The sequence below is a fragment of the Brienomyrus brachyistius genome, chromosome 13, assembly GCF_023856365.1.
Source record: "Brienomyrus brachyistius isolate T26 chromosome 13, BBRACH_0.4, whole genome shotgun sequence".
In the NCBI taxonomy this organism is placed as follows: domain Eukaryota; kingdom Metazoa; phylum Chordata; class Actinopteri; order Osteoglossiformes; family Mormyridae; genus Brienomyrus; species Brienomyrus brachyistius.
In genome coordinates this window covers 12815205-12831047 of record NC_064545.1, presented here as the reverse complement: position 1 = coordinate 12831047, position 15843 = coordinate 12815205, and the positions used below count along the sequence as shown (strand labels likewise).

Genomic DNA, 15843 nt, shown 5'->3' with positions numbered 1-15843 from the left:
TGCCCTAGTGTGTGTGCTTATTGATTTGTTCAGATAGTACATTTCACATACCTGAAAGGGAACCCCCCCCCCCCGAAACCAACCCCTCCTCCGGTCCTAGATTGTCACTTTGTTTTTAAAATCCGGATACATCATGCTTCATTTTAAACCATCAGAGAGCTCCACAACATTCATCCTGAAGTTTCCATGGGGCAAATACGATGCAGGTCTTTGGTTTCCACAGCACTGTTTTCACTGTCCACAAAGGCTTTGATCACATATACTATGGTGGTTGAACATGGCTTTCCTGGGTTTCAAATGAGAGTATATATAGTGCATGAAAATATGACACTGCATGTGTGGTCAATATACATCTATGCACTGAACATCACAGTGCTGTGATGTAAAGGAAGAATCTACCCCAGGCAGATATGGATGTGGTAACAAAAAGCACACATGGCATGCAGTGGAATGACCTTGATGGAAAAATGCCTATGAAGAACCACAACATTGGAGAGTAACCCTCAGAAGACTGGATAAAAAAATAATATGCAAGACACTTGGAAGTTTGTAAAGTCATTCCTCTCAATGCCAGAGATACATGCTTTCTCAATCTTAACCTGCCTCACTGTCAAAGATACATCCTTGTTCAATATTGAGCTGTCTCACTGCCAAAAATGCATCCTTTCTCAATCTGTCTCACTGCGAAAGATACATTAATCTCAACCTGTGTCACTGTAAAACATACGTCTTTTCTGCCTCAAAATTGTCTTAATTACAGACATTACACCATGACAGACACAGTCACCATGAGACACATTTTTTCCTCCATCTCTATCTCTCTGCCAAAGATACATACTTTCACCATTGCACCATTGCTGTTTCTCTGCTTCTGGTTTTCGCTTCAATCTGTCTCTCCGGTTTCCTAAGTGCTACCTAAATATATATATTCCTACAGTTACACTCAGAGAGAAGCTAACCATTCATTAATCCATTCATCAACTTCCATAACCTCTTATCTATTATGGGTTCATAGTGAGGGACAGAATTATAAAGTAAAGTAAACCAACCACATGTTTTATTTAATCGTCCAGTATACAATATCTGTAAATGTCAGCAGATTATGCATTCATATACTACAAACAGACATAGGTTCCAGTCTGAAAAATGCATTTGTATCACACATAATGACAAAGGTGAAAAGTAAACATATTTTTTGTGTGTAACTACTCTGTTTATTAGCAACCAAGTGTTATGTATTTATGGCATTATGTATTTATTTGTTTGTTTGTTTATGTAGATGGCTTTGGCCAAACAGCAGTTCTAAGTATTACAGTCTGTCAATAACCCCAGTTAGATGTTTTTGACAAATATATGGTCTCAGAAACAAAATATACACTATGTAGTCATGCATCACACTGTTGAGGTATAAAAATAAAATTTGCACTACAACATATACAGCCCTGTCAGCAATGTGTTTATCAGAGTTTATATACTCTTAAAAGCATTTTAATTGTATTTACATGCATTTCATATACACAGTCTGTGCCTTATTTTTTCAGTATAAATACTGAGGTTCTCTTTGAGGAGCCTCATTTGACACATTTTATCCACTGAATACACTATCCTGCCCCCCCCCCCCCATTTTAATTAACAACATGCCATCTGAGCCAGTAACACTATATGTCCTCCAGAGAGAGATGATGAGTTCATATCCCATAACAAGAGTTGTGTTTCTCCTGGGTTTGGTGACCACCCTGTTCTTCGTTGACGTTATACTCCCCCTCAGTACCATTGCTATAAGTGGGGTGGCTGTTTTTAACTACTCCCTTCCCTCCTCTGGTTGCTCTCATCGCCGTTTCTAAAGGATCAAACAAACAGAAGCCGCAGTCAACCAAACAACTGAGCCCATGTATTCATGCAAGTGTCATGTAGGTATGCAATTAAATGCTTCTTTTTAGTAACTGAGTAACCTTTAAATAATAGTTCACTTAAAAGCTTGTCTACATTAAGAGCTGAGTGCTCATCCGACCTGCTGTTTGAGGGCTTGCACAGAACGAAACTCAATCTGCTGCTTTATAAGGCTGATCCAATCCGGCTCATCTGGGATGACAAAGGCCACGATCATCTTCACCAAGATGAGGACATGCTGGAGAGAGACACACACACACACAAAGAGGTACACAACACAAACACATACTTATGAGCAAAGAAACTAGCCCTAAATGAGACCCAATTAAACACCCGAGGGGCAGTGTCAATGCCACATCACCATGGAAATGCACACACGTGAACACAGGAGCACACGCATGCATACATGCAGTCTGTGAGCCTGTGAGTTGTCCTTGTGGTTAAGATGGATGCTTGAATTCTGCCTCTTGTTTCCTCATCAGACATAACTAAAATTAAAGAGTGCAGTAATGCCCTCTACTGGTCGACCCATTTAATGCAGCTCATGGCCTAACTACAGGCACAAGCCTGCAGCTTTCATTCTCTACAAGAAATGCCACACCTCAGGTTAACAAGGGGTTTCTTGCATTCATGAAACCTTGCAACCATACATACAGCACTGTGCAAATGTCCTAGTCAAAAGAAATGTTTAAAGCTTTTTATCTGGGTAGTAGGTGCACATTTGCTTAAAAAACACAAATTAACATAAAAACATGAGCAAATTAAGAGTAACACAATAAGAACTAGTACAACTGTTCTCCAAAAAGTTACTGATATCTAGTTGGATGGCTAAATGAACACCACTTCAGTTTCCAAACCTCTCCTCAGGGGCACCTCAGCCATTCTATGTGTTTGTTCAATTTCACCACCAGCTCACTTAATTAATTAACTTAATTAGTTAAAAAAGTCAATGAGATATTGATTAGCTATATGAGCTGTGCTTGCAGTCAAGTAAAGGAAAAATATATGGGTTTATTGTATGGTTGCTGGAAATAATAGGGTGATTTTAGCAGAGGTTTTGAAATGGTTAAGCTAACAAACTTTGACAGGCATACTAGCATAGTTTTAGAGTAACACATAGACCATTTAACCATCATTTTCTTTGGCTACTTAAGACTTTTGCACAGTACTGTACATCTATATACTTCACACCAGAAGCTGCTCTATCTTTGAACTCCATGATACTATATATCAATGGCAGGAACACCCCAGCCTCAGTGCTTAACTACTCAGTCAAAGTACAACTAGTGACTTCTTATGGCGTCAGATTTGTGGTGTCATTCAGGTGCTGGGTAAGTGTGCTTTCTAAAATATACAGAACCCACAGGACACATGATATCAGAACATACCACAAAATGATACATACGGTGACAGGCCAAATAATACATGCAGCTTCATGAAAAGAGCGAAACAAACGTGTCAGCCAAGTTTGTTTTTAAAGGGCTTGCTCAGAAAAATCAGTGAATGTAAAAGCCACGATATCAGTGGCCTAAATGGAAGTAACATCCATGGCTAACAGTCCAAAGGTCCAAAACAAACAGTCCAAAGTCCAGTAACGTATTTCCCGGTTTTCCTGTATCCTATTCTGTACAATTTTATCAGCATACTTTGTTACATTTGTAATACCTGCTCACCTTCCTGTTTCTCCACCTTCTCAGACTGTAATACCTGCTCACCCTCCCGGTCTTCCATCTTTCTCATACTGTAATACCTGCTCACGCTCCCGGTCTACTATCTCACACTGTAATAAGTCTAGTTTTCGGAAACAGCATTCTACAGAAACATCTGACCTATTAGTGGCCTCTGATGCAGGGGAGTGTTCTGTGTTAGTATTTTCAAACCTTAGCGTGACCTTTAGCACAGTGGACCAGAAGATATTAATTAGTAGGTTAGAGCAGTCTGTTGGGATCTATGGCTCTGTTCTGGACTGGTTCTCCTCTTATCTAACTAATAGGAGTTTCTCGGTTGGTGTTGTTATTGTTCCTCTGACACGTGGAGTGCCACAGGGCTCCGTTCTTGGACCAGTTATGTTTTCCGTATGCACCCTTCCTCTGTCTCAGATTATTAACTGTTTTAGGTGCGTTTCATACCACTTTTATGCAGATGATATTCAGCTTCATATTTTATTTTGACCTAATCAAATCAATAAACTATCCATTCCGGTTGACTGTCACAGATGAATAATTGGCTCTGTAATAATTACCTGCCTTTGAATTCAGGAAAGACTGAGGTCCTAATTGTTGCTCCCCCTAGCCTTCCCTCTGAGATTAGTCTTAAGGTGGCTTCTGGCTCTCCAAGTGCCAAATCAAGCTTATGTAATCTGGGGGTTATCAGTCTCAAAGCCGGGATTCATATGTAAGGCCTTGCTTCTTTTCATTTACTATAATGTTTTGTGACAATGTCTAAGCAAACCTTCACTTTCTTGCCTACGGTTAGTTCAAAATGCAGCTGCTAAGCTTTTAACCTGGTCTGCTGGAGAGCACGTTGCCCCCATTTTGTACACACTGCATGGGCTTCTGATTGAGTATATAATTTGTGTAAAAATTTTGGTGCTCACCAGCAGAGCTCTGCATGGGCGCCCGAATACGTTACTGACCTCTCGTACTACTATACAGCCTGTCGGGCACTTAGGTCTGGGCTATGGGGCCTCATAGTCATCCCACGTACCCGACTGAAGACACGCAGGGATTGTGCCTTTCAGTCTGTTTCACCAAGGCGTTTGGAACAGTCCCCCTCTGGCGCTGCACTCAGCTGAGTCAGTTGACCCTTTTATAAAGCAACTAAAGACTTTTTTGTTTAAGCAGGCATTTGAATAAAGCTGACTTTTTTGAATAAAGTCTTCTGCTTGTATTCTCCCATTCCTCTACCTTCTTATACTGTAATACCTGCTCACCCCCCCCACCCCCATTCCTCCACCTTCTCTTACTGTAATATCTTCTCACCCTCATGGTGCTCCACCTTCTTATACTGTAATACCTGTTGACCCTCCCCAATACTCCACCTTCTCATACTGTAATACCTGCTCACCCTCCTGCTCTTCTTCCTTCTTATACTGTAATACCTGCTCACCCTCCTGCTCTTCTTCCTTCTTATACTGTAATACCTGCTCACTCTCTCATACCTCCACCTTCTCACACTGTAATATCTTCTCACCATCCTGCCTCCATCTCCAGAGCCCCTTACCTCCAACATGATGGTAAAGATCAGAGCACTATGGCTGCTGAAGCCTGTTTCCTGCATCACCTGCTTCACCCCTGGAGAAAACAGCAGCAGCCAGCAGTTGGACACGACAGAGACGAAGCCCAGGATCTCAAAGGCGTACTGGAAGAGAGGGAGGCACATTCACAGGCAGATGGGTACAAATGACATTCTGTTTTAACAAACAACATCTCGTATCAAACAGAAGATCATAAGGGTGTAACTAAATATATTGGGGATGGACTGACCATAGACGTAGGGTGTGTTGCATGGTCATAAGAGAAGGGTGTGGATGGCTGACTGAGGTAACGTGATGAAGATTAATCAACAGCAGTTACCAGGAATAACCGGGAAGTACACAGTGCTAACATTTGTATCCATTTGCCTACTGCTACATGTGATGACCTGAGGCATGTGTACAGCCAAAGTGAGCTGATCGAAGCCATGACAAAGACACAGGGCTTGTTTATCCTCCTGCATCCACCTTGCTGCGTCTGCCACTGTCTGACCGGCTCTGTTCCCATTGTGAAACTCACGTCTTTAAAATGGTACATGCCCGCTGCAGCCAGCACCTTTTCCTGATTTTTACATAATAGTCCAAAAGCTAATATGTTCCCTTATCTCAAGTGACACATCTCCTATTTGAGCCAGTCAGTCTTTGCACCCCCAGCCCATTTACCCAGTGCCACACCCCAGTGCCACACCTGCCACACCCCTATGTCGGAAACAGGGGCAGAGAACGGCTTCCGGAAAAGCCTGCAGATCTTGAACGCATCGGTGCGGATCTCTGTGATGTTGTTGATTAGCAGTAGCAGGGCGGTGAGTGGATACACACAGGAGAAGAGACTCAAATACCCATATTGCACCAGGAGCTCCAGGTATTCTGGGAACAGACCCTGGAATGCACATAGATACACACTTGTATATACAAACACATACTGTTACCAGATCTGGAAAGAAGGCAATATTTGGTTTTAGACAGTGCTGTGTTTGCCTTTCAAGGTTTCTGAAGGTTTATTTCATTATTACATCATCATTGCAGTATCATTATTACATTATTTATCAGTACTGTATTGTTGCTATACGTGTTCTCTGCAGTAATACAAGAATAAAGTGAAATGAGTATCATTACAGCATAGGTGTTTGCATCTGTCCAGTAAAAGGCAGGAAAATGCAACTCCAGAAATACCGCAAATGCAAATACATCCATAAAGCATTCACAATGCAGGATGCCTATGGAGGTACTGGAATGGGAAACAGCATGAATCAGAGAGGAATGCACTGGAGTGAGAGCTCACGGGAAAAACGGGCAAGCGGCCCTGAGCTCGTAGCTGGTCCTCTTCAGGGTCGTCCTCCTTTGGTTTGTTTGCAGAGCTGCTGAAGAACCGGTCCACCAGGAAAGGGATCACAACCTCACTGCACTGATTAACCAGCTGGCTGATGATCAGCAAAGAAGCCAGTCGCTGGAGACAGAGAGCTTGTCAAACACAGAGCAACACTGAAGCAACTGTTCACCTGATGACATCGCTGATGCAATCAAACAGGTACATGCTAACTTCGCACCTGAACTCACTCAGATGAATGCTAAGACAGCATCTGCACTCCTCACACAGGTATACACTAACAGAGTACCTGAACACCTCATTCAGGTACACGCTAATGGGGCACCTGAACGCCTTGCTCAGGTAACTTCACATCTGAACTCTTCACTCAGGTACATGCTAACTTCACATCTGAACTCTTCACTCAGGTACATGCTAACTGAGCATCTGAACTCCTCACTCAGGTACATACTAATAAAGCATCTGAACTAAAGGGTATTTTTACCTTTCTCAGCAAAGGAAGGTCTTGCTTGACAAAGGCAATGTGGAACAAGACAGCAAAACTGTTGAAGAAATTGAACTGTAAGAGACAGAGAAGTTCATCACTATAATATTCTGAGCTCACAGGTACCTTAACAGTTGGGACCAGGTGTGGCCTTAGAAGTCAGGCAGATAAAACAAGTTGGTCTCTTCATCTCAAATGTTATCAGCCCACCCAGAATGAGAAGGGCTTGTCTGAGACAGCAGCCAGTGGGGCAAAGTGAGCAATCAAAAGTACTAACCACTAGGACTTTGGTGGTGTGATAGTTCTGGTAAGATGACTCATCCCTGTGGTTCTCTAGGGGAACAGAAAGCATCAGACAGCAGTTCCTAGGGTTCCTCAGTTCCCAGCCAGCTCCACACTTGAGCACAGATCTATACCTGGTTTCCCTCTCACATCTGCCAGTTATTCTCCTTACTATCTCCCTCCTACACTTGGCCCCCACACCCTCAGCCTCCAAGTCTCCCCCCACCCTCAACCACGGCCCATTCCGCCATTTCCTTACCCCATTCACTGAGCGCCAGGGCCACATTGTTATATAGGGTCCCCAGCATGTTGCCATATACGATGTGAGCCACCGAGGGCAAGTAGAGCACCGGGGTCATAAGCCAGGAATCGTAGCTCTTATAGAAGTTCTGGGCCAGCGCTTCACAATAGTAGAAACTGGCCATGCCCAGAGCCACCAGGACCAGGAAGAGGCCTACCATGGGCACCGAAACCAGCGCCACACGCAACTGCCTTTGCCAGTCAGGGAAGCAGGGCTCGGGCCGACCGGTGACAGGATTGCACCCGGGGGGCCCACGGTACCCAGGCCGGGGTTCAGCATAGCGCTCTGTCAGCTGCATGGTCCCCCATCGGTAGGTCAAGCTGGCGGTGCGCCTCTTCCAAAGCTCCATCACCATCGTAGACCAGAGCATGTTGAACACCGCCTGCACTGCCAGCCCACTGATGGAGGGTTCTCCTTCATCCAGCCCCTCCCTCGTATTAATCCCGCCGGCCATCCTCCGTAAGATGGGGAGCAGCATGAGGGTCACCCCCAGCAAGGCGGGTGGCACCAGGGCCCATGTGTAGAAGTCCAAGAAGCTGAAGTAGAAGGCGACTGAGCTCCCAAAGTAGGCCTGGATGAAGTCTGGGTAGTAGAGGAAACCAGAGAGGAGTGTCACCACACAGGCATAAATCACTTTTTTATAATAGAGCACTAACTGTCATATAAAACTCTATCCTTTTTTAAAATGGCTTCTTTGTGCCTTTATGAGGTCAAAACAAGAGAGTTTAATAATGTAAGCATAAATATCCACAATCAAAATGCATCAAATAAATGTGCACAATGCTTTTTATGGTACTGGATATACAGTTCAGAGGAGACTGATAGCTGATGTTTTTTGCAGCGCTCTTCATCCAGCTCCTGTAACTCAAAAAGCAGTGCATTGTCCTAACAATGCAAAGATTGTGGGCTCAAATCTGAGGGAGTGCATATAAGTTACAACCCCTCCCTCTACTGTAAGTGCATCCATCCATTCATTTTCCAAACCACTTATCCTACTGGGTCGCGGGGGGTCCGGAGCCTATCCCGGAAGCAATGGGCACGAGGCAATGAACAACCCAGGATGGGGGTCAGCCCATCGCAGGGCACACTCACACACCATTCACTCACACATGCACACCTATGGGCAATGTAGCGACTCCAATTAGCCTCAGCATGTTTATGGACTGCGGGGGGAAACCGGAGTACCCGGAGAAAACCCCATGATGAAATGGGGAGAACATGCAAACTCCACACACATGTGACCCAGGCGGAGACTCGAACCCGGGTCTACTGTAAGTCACTCTGGATAAATGTAAATGTGCGTAATGTATTGCCAATCATCACAGACCAAAGGCTCATTTGACATACAGCAATGAGCTGAAATACTGTGACCACCCCCCTGTCAAGTGAATAATGCCAACTATCTCATAAAAATAGTGCATGTCGCAGTATTAGATGGCATGCTAACATTTGGTACTTACAGTCGACATGTTTAATGCCGAACCACACAAGCTTTGCTGTTCCACTGATGCTCTGACCAAGTTATCTAATGATTTAGCCCTTGTCAAAGTCACTCAGATCTTCATCCCTGCACATTTCATCTGCTTTAAACATGTTGAATACAAGTACTGTATGTTACCTTTTCATCTAATATATCCCAGACATTGACACACACAAGATACTCAACATCATTCGCTTCACCTGTGGGTCGAAAGTCATGACAGACTTTGGCTCATTAGTGTATATATTCATCCTTGCATTCAGGTATAATTTCAGCTCTAACTTTGAATACATTCTAAGACTGGGTTATAGCTTCTATTAGCTCACTAACTAGGCCACACAGTGACGGTATCTGTTAATTGTTTTTGCTCAGGAAATCATAGTTTTCTCAACCCATGGTATGGTACCATCCCCTTCCTGCCACCCTCCCCCAGCTCACCCAGCGGCTGGCCCAAGAGCTGCCCCTTGGCATACCAGGCCCGTGCCAGGGCACCCAGCCTCTGCTGGTCATGCAGGGCAATCACGGCCTTGACTATGCCCAGCTTCTCCAGCTTCCGAACTGCAAATAGGGGAGACAAGGGTTGAGGGAAGAAGGTGAATTCACACTGTGATGTGGAGGAGAGCGAAAGGTGCAGGGGCCATGGGGGGGGGGGGGGTTTCCAGCATTTGAGAAACTCCTACCCAATATAACCTGACATGAATCACTTACTGCCATCCGACTTTATAGGACTTTGCATTCTTTGCATTGCACTAAAGCAGTCTCTTACTGACAGTCTACTGATATTCAGGAATCAGATAAACGCACATGAAAATGCACCTACACACTCACATGCACATCAGCTAAATTGTAGGAACTTACAAAACATAAGCACTGCAGCAATCTCTCTTACATATAAACTCTTCCCTTTAGTGTACAGGAAACACACGATACAGGTGCGGAGAATACATATTCATATGCTCCTTGGTGATATAGGTGTATCCACACAAAGACTCACAGAGGCTCTCTCTGGCAAAGAGGACCCCGCGGGACTCTGGGACCCCTGGAATGGTACGATCCTTCTTGGCACGTACAAAATTCAGCTGGTACTTCACCACGTACTGACGCTCAGCGAGAGTGAGGAACACCTGCATGTCGTCTGTGTGGGAAAGTTGACAACAATCTAGGTAACATGTCAGTCAGTATCAACAGTCAATCAGCACCAACTGTCAGTCTACATCAACAGTTTATACCACCGGTCCAATGACCGTTCTAGTCAGTCAACATCAACACACATTTTACATCATCTGTCTGCTTAAATCACCAGGCTACATAACCTGTCAGTCAGCATCAACAATCAGTCAGCATTAACAGTTAGTCTACATCAACAGTCTACCTCAACAGTCTACATCAACAGTCTACATCACTTGTCCATGGACCTCACCTGTCAGTCAACATCAACAGACAGTTATTATCACTTGTCAATGAGTATTGCCTTTATCAAACTGCACTGTGTTCATACCGACGTTGCTGAAATTGTTGCGGTCATGGTAGGAAAAGGGAGTCATGTTCCCATCCTTGTAGGGCTTGCAGATGCCCAGGTCCTCCGTCACATGCAGCTGTGTACAGCGTGGGGCAGAGAGCACCACTACGTTTCCAATGTCGTCTTCTCCGGAGTGCACAAGCAGCTGTGCCCCTGCAGGGGGTGGGGGCGCAACAAATGGGTCCATCCATGTTGTGACATTGCTGCCCCCCCCTTAACAGCATCTCTCATATTACACCTCGGCTCCCTTCTGCTCACCCCCATCCCTGACGGGGGCCTCTAAGCGGGAGATGATCCACTTCTTGGTAACAGGGTCAACATTCTCTGCTAACTGCATCAGGACCAGGGGCTCCACATTGAGGGAAGTGCAGCACGGACACGTGGGTTTGGTCCAGGTGCCACCTGTCAGCGTTCCCACCAGATCATGTAGCTCACCCTGCGACGTCATGGTCGCCCTAGAAACAAAACCAGTGACATAGTCAAACAAAGTGTAAATGACTGTTCATCAGCATCTGCTTCTTTACCACTAGTTTTTAACAAATAAACTATCCTGCAAATGATTATGAGGCAAGTGTAGTTAGAAATAAAATACACAAGATGTATATAGCCCAGGAATAGAAGTACTGTATTTGTTCGATTGAACGAAGCCATGTTCAGCTTCAGCACAGATTTCCTGCTACATTGTCCTGAGCTCCATACTTCAAACACCATCTATCCACCTCATCGCACAGGACAGAATCACAAGATTTCCAAACACTAGTTTAAAATGGCCACCCTGCTTGTCACCTCTTTCTGTGTTCCGGATCATCTCGAAGATATACTCCACATTGGTGGTACCGTAGCTTCAGCAGTCGGGAGCTCAGCGCTGACCAAGGACAAATCTCACCTTCCTACGATGCTTCCTGAGTTCAACACTATAAAACCTGAGTAGCACAGCCACACTATGACACATAACATTTTGTGATGAGGGATGGACTTCCTCCTAAACAACTGATCCCAATTATACACTACAGGCCAGAAGATTTGGGCCACCCTCTGGTTTTTTAAAAAATAAACCATACACTGCTTTTTCAAACCTTTATTACAAGAATATGTTAGAAATACTTAAATGTAACTGTGTGGCTTTGATGTGTAATGCAACAATTTACTGTGCATTTTAATGAATGCGAGTGTCGAAGTACGAGTTTAATCAAAATAACCACCCCTTCCCTTTATCACAGCAGCACAGATTCACAGCATTTGGAAATAACTTGTATCCAAACTCTCCCTGCATCTTTTAAAACATGCAAACAGTTCTGTCTCATTTGCTAAATGCTCATTTTAGACATATTGGTCCAAGTCGTCCCATTCATGGACTTTCATCCGTCCGGAAGACTCGCTCCCAGTCCTGAATACTCCAGTGACAGTGTTGCTAAGCCTGTAGTGGGTCTTTTTCTTAATATCATGAAGTGAAGGTTTTCTGCCAGCAACTCGACCATGCAGTCCAGCTGCTCTCAGTCTTTGCTTAACTGTATTATGTAGATACCGGTTTCCCTCTGTTCACTTTAATCGTAGCCCTCAGACCTCTGCAGTCATCTTCTGATTTTTTGCACGACACAACTAAGTGCTGACTTTCAGAATTTGATGTTACTTTCCTTGCTCCAGATCATTTCTGGTCACTGTTGCTTTCTGTCAAACCTTTTCTCTGTAAACAGCAGGTCGCCCCATGCTTAGAGATATTTAACTTTCTGGCTATTTGGCAATGAGAAAGCCAAACATAAAAAGAACTAATTATCAAAAATTCTAACTTATCAGTTGTGATGCAGATGAAGATACAACAGAAGAGTGAAACAAGGAGCAGACAGTGCATTAAACTTCTCACAAACTGATCGGGGACAAGGCAGACAACTGGTTATTGTTTAATTTATTAAAACAAAATCAAGAGTATAGAGGCCAAGAGCAAATAAAGTTCTGACATTAGTAAACAAAATTCCAGTACAAAGGGAATGTCAATACACTAAAGACAGACATGATATGTCTTCTTCAAAACCAAATGTGTTGCTGCAAGCTATAAAATACTGAAAAGCATTCAGTTTCATTTGTTTTAAGTATTTCTAATATTTCCTTGTAATAAAAGTTTGACAAAGCAGTGTATCATTTACTTAAAAAAAATCAGAGGGTAGACCCAATCTTCTGGCCTGTAGTGCACCTCCAGACAGAGAATGATAGTTTCGTACATCATGAAAGATGCAGTCAGTTTATGTACATCTCAGAAGTATAAATCCATCAGGTGTGACATACTTTGTATCCATGGTAATGCAGTATCAGTCATTTCAGTCACCTAAATGGACTTTCACTGCCAAAAATGGCTAGTTGGAAACACTGGTGTCTTTACTGATATCTGAGCTGTCATAGTTCAGGGCCTTGGCAGGTCCAACCCCCATGTGGCCCGAAAATGAGTCAGTTAATAATAATTCACTGTTATCGACAGTAACACCTGGCATTTGACTACATGGATAGGGCTGATCTCCTTAATGACTACTTTTAATGTACTGATGCCTTCAGTTTTGATGTTTTTAACATAATGCAAATAGAGCAGAGCTGAAGATGGCAGTTATGCATAATATACCACTCACTGGCAACGTAGTCCTGTTTATATTACGGTTTTTATTTGGATGAAATGAGTCTGCAGGTTTGCAAGCACAAAATCCAAGATGGCTGCCAAGGAGTGAGATATCTTAGTGCTGTTTAAGGTAGGCAAATGGAGAGGCTGAGGTTAGCCACGGTGAAAGGGGACTGAGTGAATAATCACATGGCCATCGGGGAATTAATGTTGAAAAAAAGAAAAGAAGTTCAAGGTAAATCCAGTAAGCATTAAAATTATAATAACATGCTGGTTTTCATTACTTTCTGGTAGTTAATTCCTGATATTGGTGTTTTTTTATTTCTTATACACCGTACTTGACAACAAAACTGCACCTACAGAATGTTCCTTTGCTGATCCCTCAGAGTCAGCTTCACCTACCAATGCAGACAAACTGCCCGTGAAGCTACCGCCCTCGCCTTTCAGTGCTCTTGTAACTGAGGTGATAAAGAAGACCGTTTATCCCTCATCAAACAGCCACGACTGACACAGGCAGAGGCAAACCAAACAGGAAGTGATGCGGCACACGACAGTTCATCACACAGGAAGTCAACATTTATCCATTAATTATCTGGGATCAGGTCAGAGATCGCCAGTAAGTACAGCACAGACATGCTGGAAAGATAAAGCAACCGGCCATCTATGGTAAATGAGGACAGCACATATACACACATGGAACTGATACACACACTCTCCCCTGAATACATGTAAATACAGACTGCACTGCAGACATGCTGAACTGGAACTAGTCACTCTCAGTTGTTCAGTTGTTAACCATACAGGAAGTCTCTGCCATTCCCACTTCACCCAGCGAGTCTACTCTCAACTGAACTACTGCAAACCAGCAGAAAAGTTCAAGAGCAGCACTTTGTCAGTAGGACTGCAGTGGTCTGATATCACAGGCACATGGAATCTGTCCCGGTGGGGCCTGACCAGCCGTTAAGGGGGCTGCCACCTACGGAGGAGATGTGGCAGCAACAGAGACGGGAGAGAAAACAAAAGTGGGGTGGGGTGTTTAAAAAGAGACGTGAAAAGAGATGTAGTGACATCAGTACCTGTCAGGATCCTGCTTTTGAGTCTGCGCTCCTCCTGTGAATTCCCTCCTTACTCTGCCCCGGACAGTAACGTCTGGGGTGTCTGCAGACCAAGGTTGCTAGAAGTCAGCCAGAAAAATGCTGGGCTGCTCCCTCACCGAAGGGTGTGGGAGGTGGCTCTCCCGGCTCGGCTTGCTTTGCCAGCTCCAGGCAAACCCTTCCTGCAGCCCTGGGTCCTAAAGCCTGCCAAACTAATGGTCTCAATACGCACCAAATAGATCAGCTAAACAAATAAAATGGTGTAACTAAGATAAAAAGATGAACTACGCAAGATACCATAAAACACTCTATTAACACAAATGTATAATCACCAATAAGGGGGGAAAGAGAGAGTAATTTGATCAAACGAACCTTAAAGGATATAAAAGCTACAGTATGAGTTAGAAAATTGTTCAAACCAAAATTCAAACCAGACAGACAACACAAAATACTTTTACTTTTTGATTTTTTTTGTCCATTTCACACTGCTAGGGTGTTTTTTACTTGTTCACCAACCTTACGTTCCATCTCTTATCCTGTTACGCCTCAATTTGGCTAAGGTTTTCACTACTAACCTCTCCACTTCACTGCAGCACTGGCGCAGGTTATGCAGACAGGAAATGACCCATGCGGATTTTTACCCCACAGCCAGGCAGGAGTTAATTCAGGAAAGGGGATCAAATACTTCATCCCTTTGATACCTGTGCATATACAGCATATGAAGAACAGTTCATATTTACCACGAACATGTATATGATCATTGTCATTAACAGATCACGCACTCGTTTCAGCAAGTTACAATGTTTTGTTGAAGAAGAGACAGATTAATGCATCGTCTGACAGCTCTCATTCACCTCCGGAAGCTGATGGATTCTTTACCAGGACGTGACATTCAACCTCATCCAGCTTAGAAATAACCCGACACCAAAAACGAGGGTGACATTCCTTCATCTGTTTTTATTTACCGATTGCAGGGGTGATATAGCAACGGGAACCCAAATGTGAGCAGAGCCCAAGATGAAAATAAGGCCCCATCCTCACTGCAGACACTGGGGGGTGTCACCGAGGTGGCTTCTGTGAGACGTCGCAATCTGTTACAGGCTGTTTGCGGCCCAGTCAGTCGCATTACCGAGCTCATGCTCAGGCGGCTCTGACACCTGCAACCAGCAGGGGGAGCTACTCCACCCTCATAACCACACGAATCATTATCATATCATCCTGAATTTTCTATCATAACGGTCTCAGATCTTCCCCCAGGTGGATAAAACAAAGCTTTATGAATTATTAGCAAAGCTATTGCTCATCAGTTGTGTCACAAAACAATTACATCTTAGACAGTTATATAACATGTATGTGTATATACTGCAAATCAATGTTCTAACTATTAATCCAGAACAGCATTTTAAATATTTTGAGGATAACGGGGTCCATCTCAGGCAGCACAGGGGAGGGGCATATCCTGGCCAGGATGACAGTCCATCACAAATGACACAGCACACACAATGGGCGATCTAGAAAGACCAGTCTGACTGGCTGCATGTGGAAACTGGAGAACCATGAGGAAACCTCAGGGGAAAACAGAACATCCCCCCTAGCACATGCTAGACCCCC

The 15843-nt window shown here is 44.0% G+C and overlaps 1 protein-coding gene across 6 annotated transcripts; it reads right to left on the bottom strand.

Moving 5' to 3' along the window:
- Positions 1 to 1040: 1040 nt before the first annotated feature.
- Positions 1041 to 14385, bottom strand: ano10b (anoctamin 10b). 6 transcript variants are annotated; one of them, XR_007381783.1, is made up of 13 exons: positions 14215 to 14384; positions 10795 to 10991; positions 10516 to 10689; positions 10012 to 10152; positions 9456 to 9575; positions 7496 to 8119; positions 7232 to 7287; positions 6955 to 7029; positions 6426 to 6590; positions 5832 to 6023; positions 4991 to 5250; positions 2012 to 4814; positions 1041 to 1840 (listed from the first exon to the last, which is right to left on the bottom strand). XR_007381783.1 is itself a non-coding variant. In XM_048972321.1 (13 exons), exons 2-13 carry the CDS (start codon positions 10982 to 10984, stop codon positions 1829 to 1831), a joined length of 2004 nt encoding a protein of 667 aa, XP_048828278.1. In that variant the 5' UTR covers positions 10985 to 10991; positions 14215 to 14382; the 3' UTR covers positions 1041 to 1828. The 6 variants fall into 6 exon arrangements, 4 of the variants coding, with proteins under 4 accessions (XP_048828278.1, XP_048828277.1, XP_048828275.1 ...); XM_048972321.1 differs by having other exon boundaries at positions 2012 to 2128; positions 5113 to 5250; positions 14215 to 14382; XR_007381784.1 differs by lacking the exon at positions 1041 to 1840 and having other exon boundaries at positions 2012 to 2128; positions 4526 to 4814.
- Positions 14386 to 15843: the final 1458 nt, after the last annotated feature.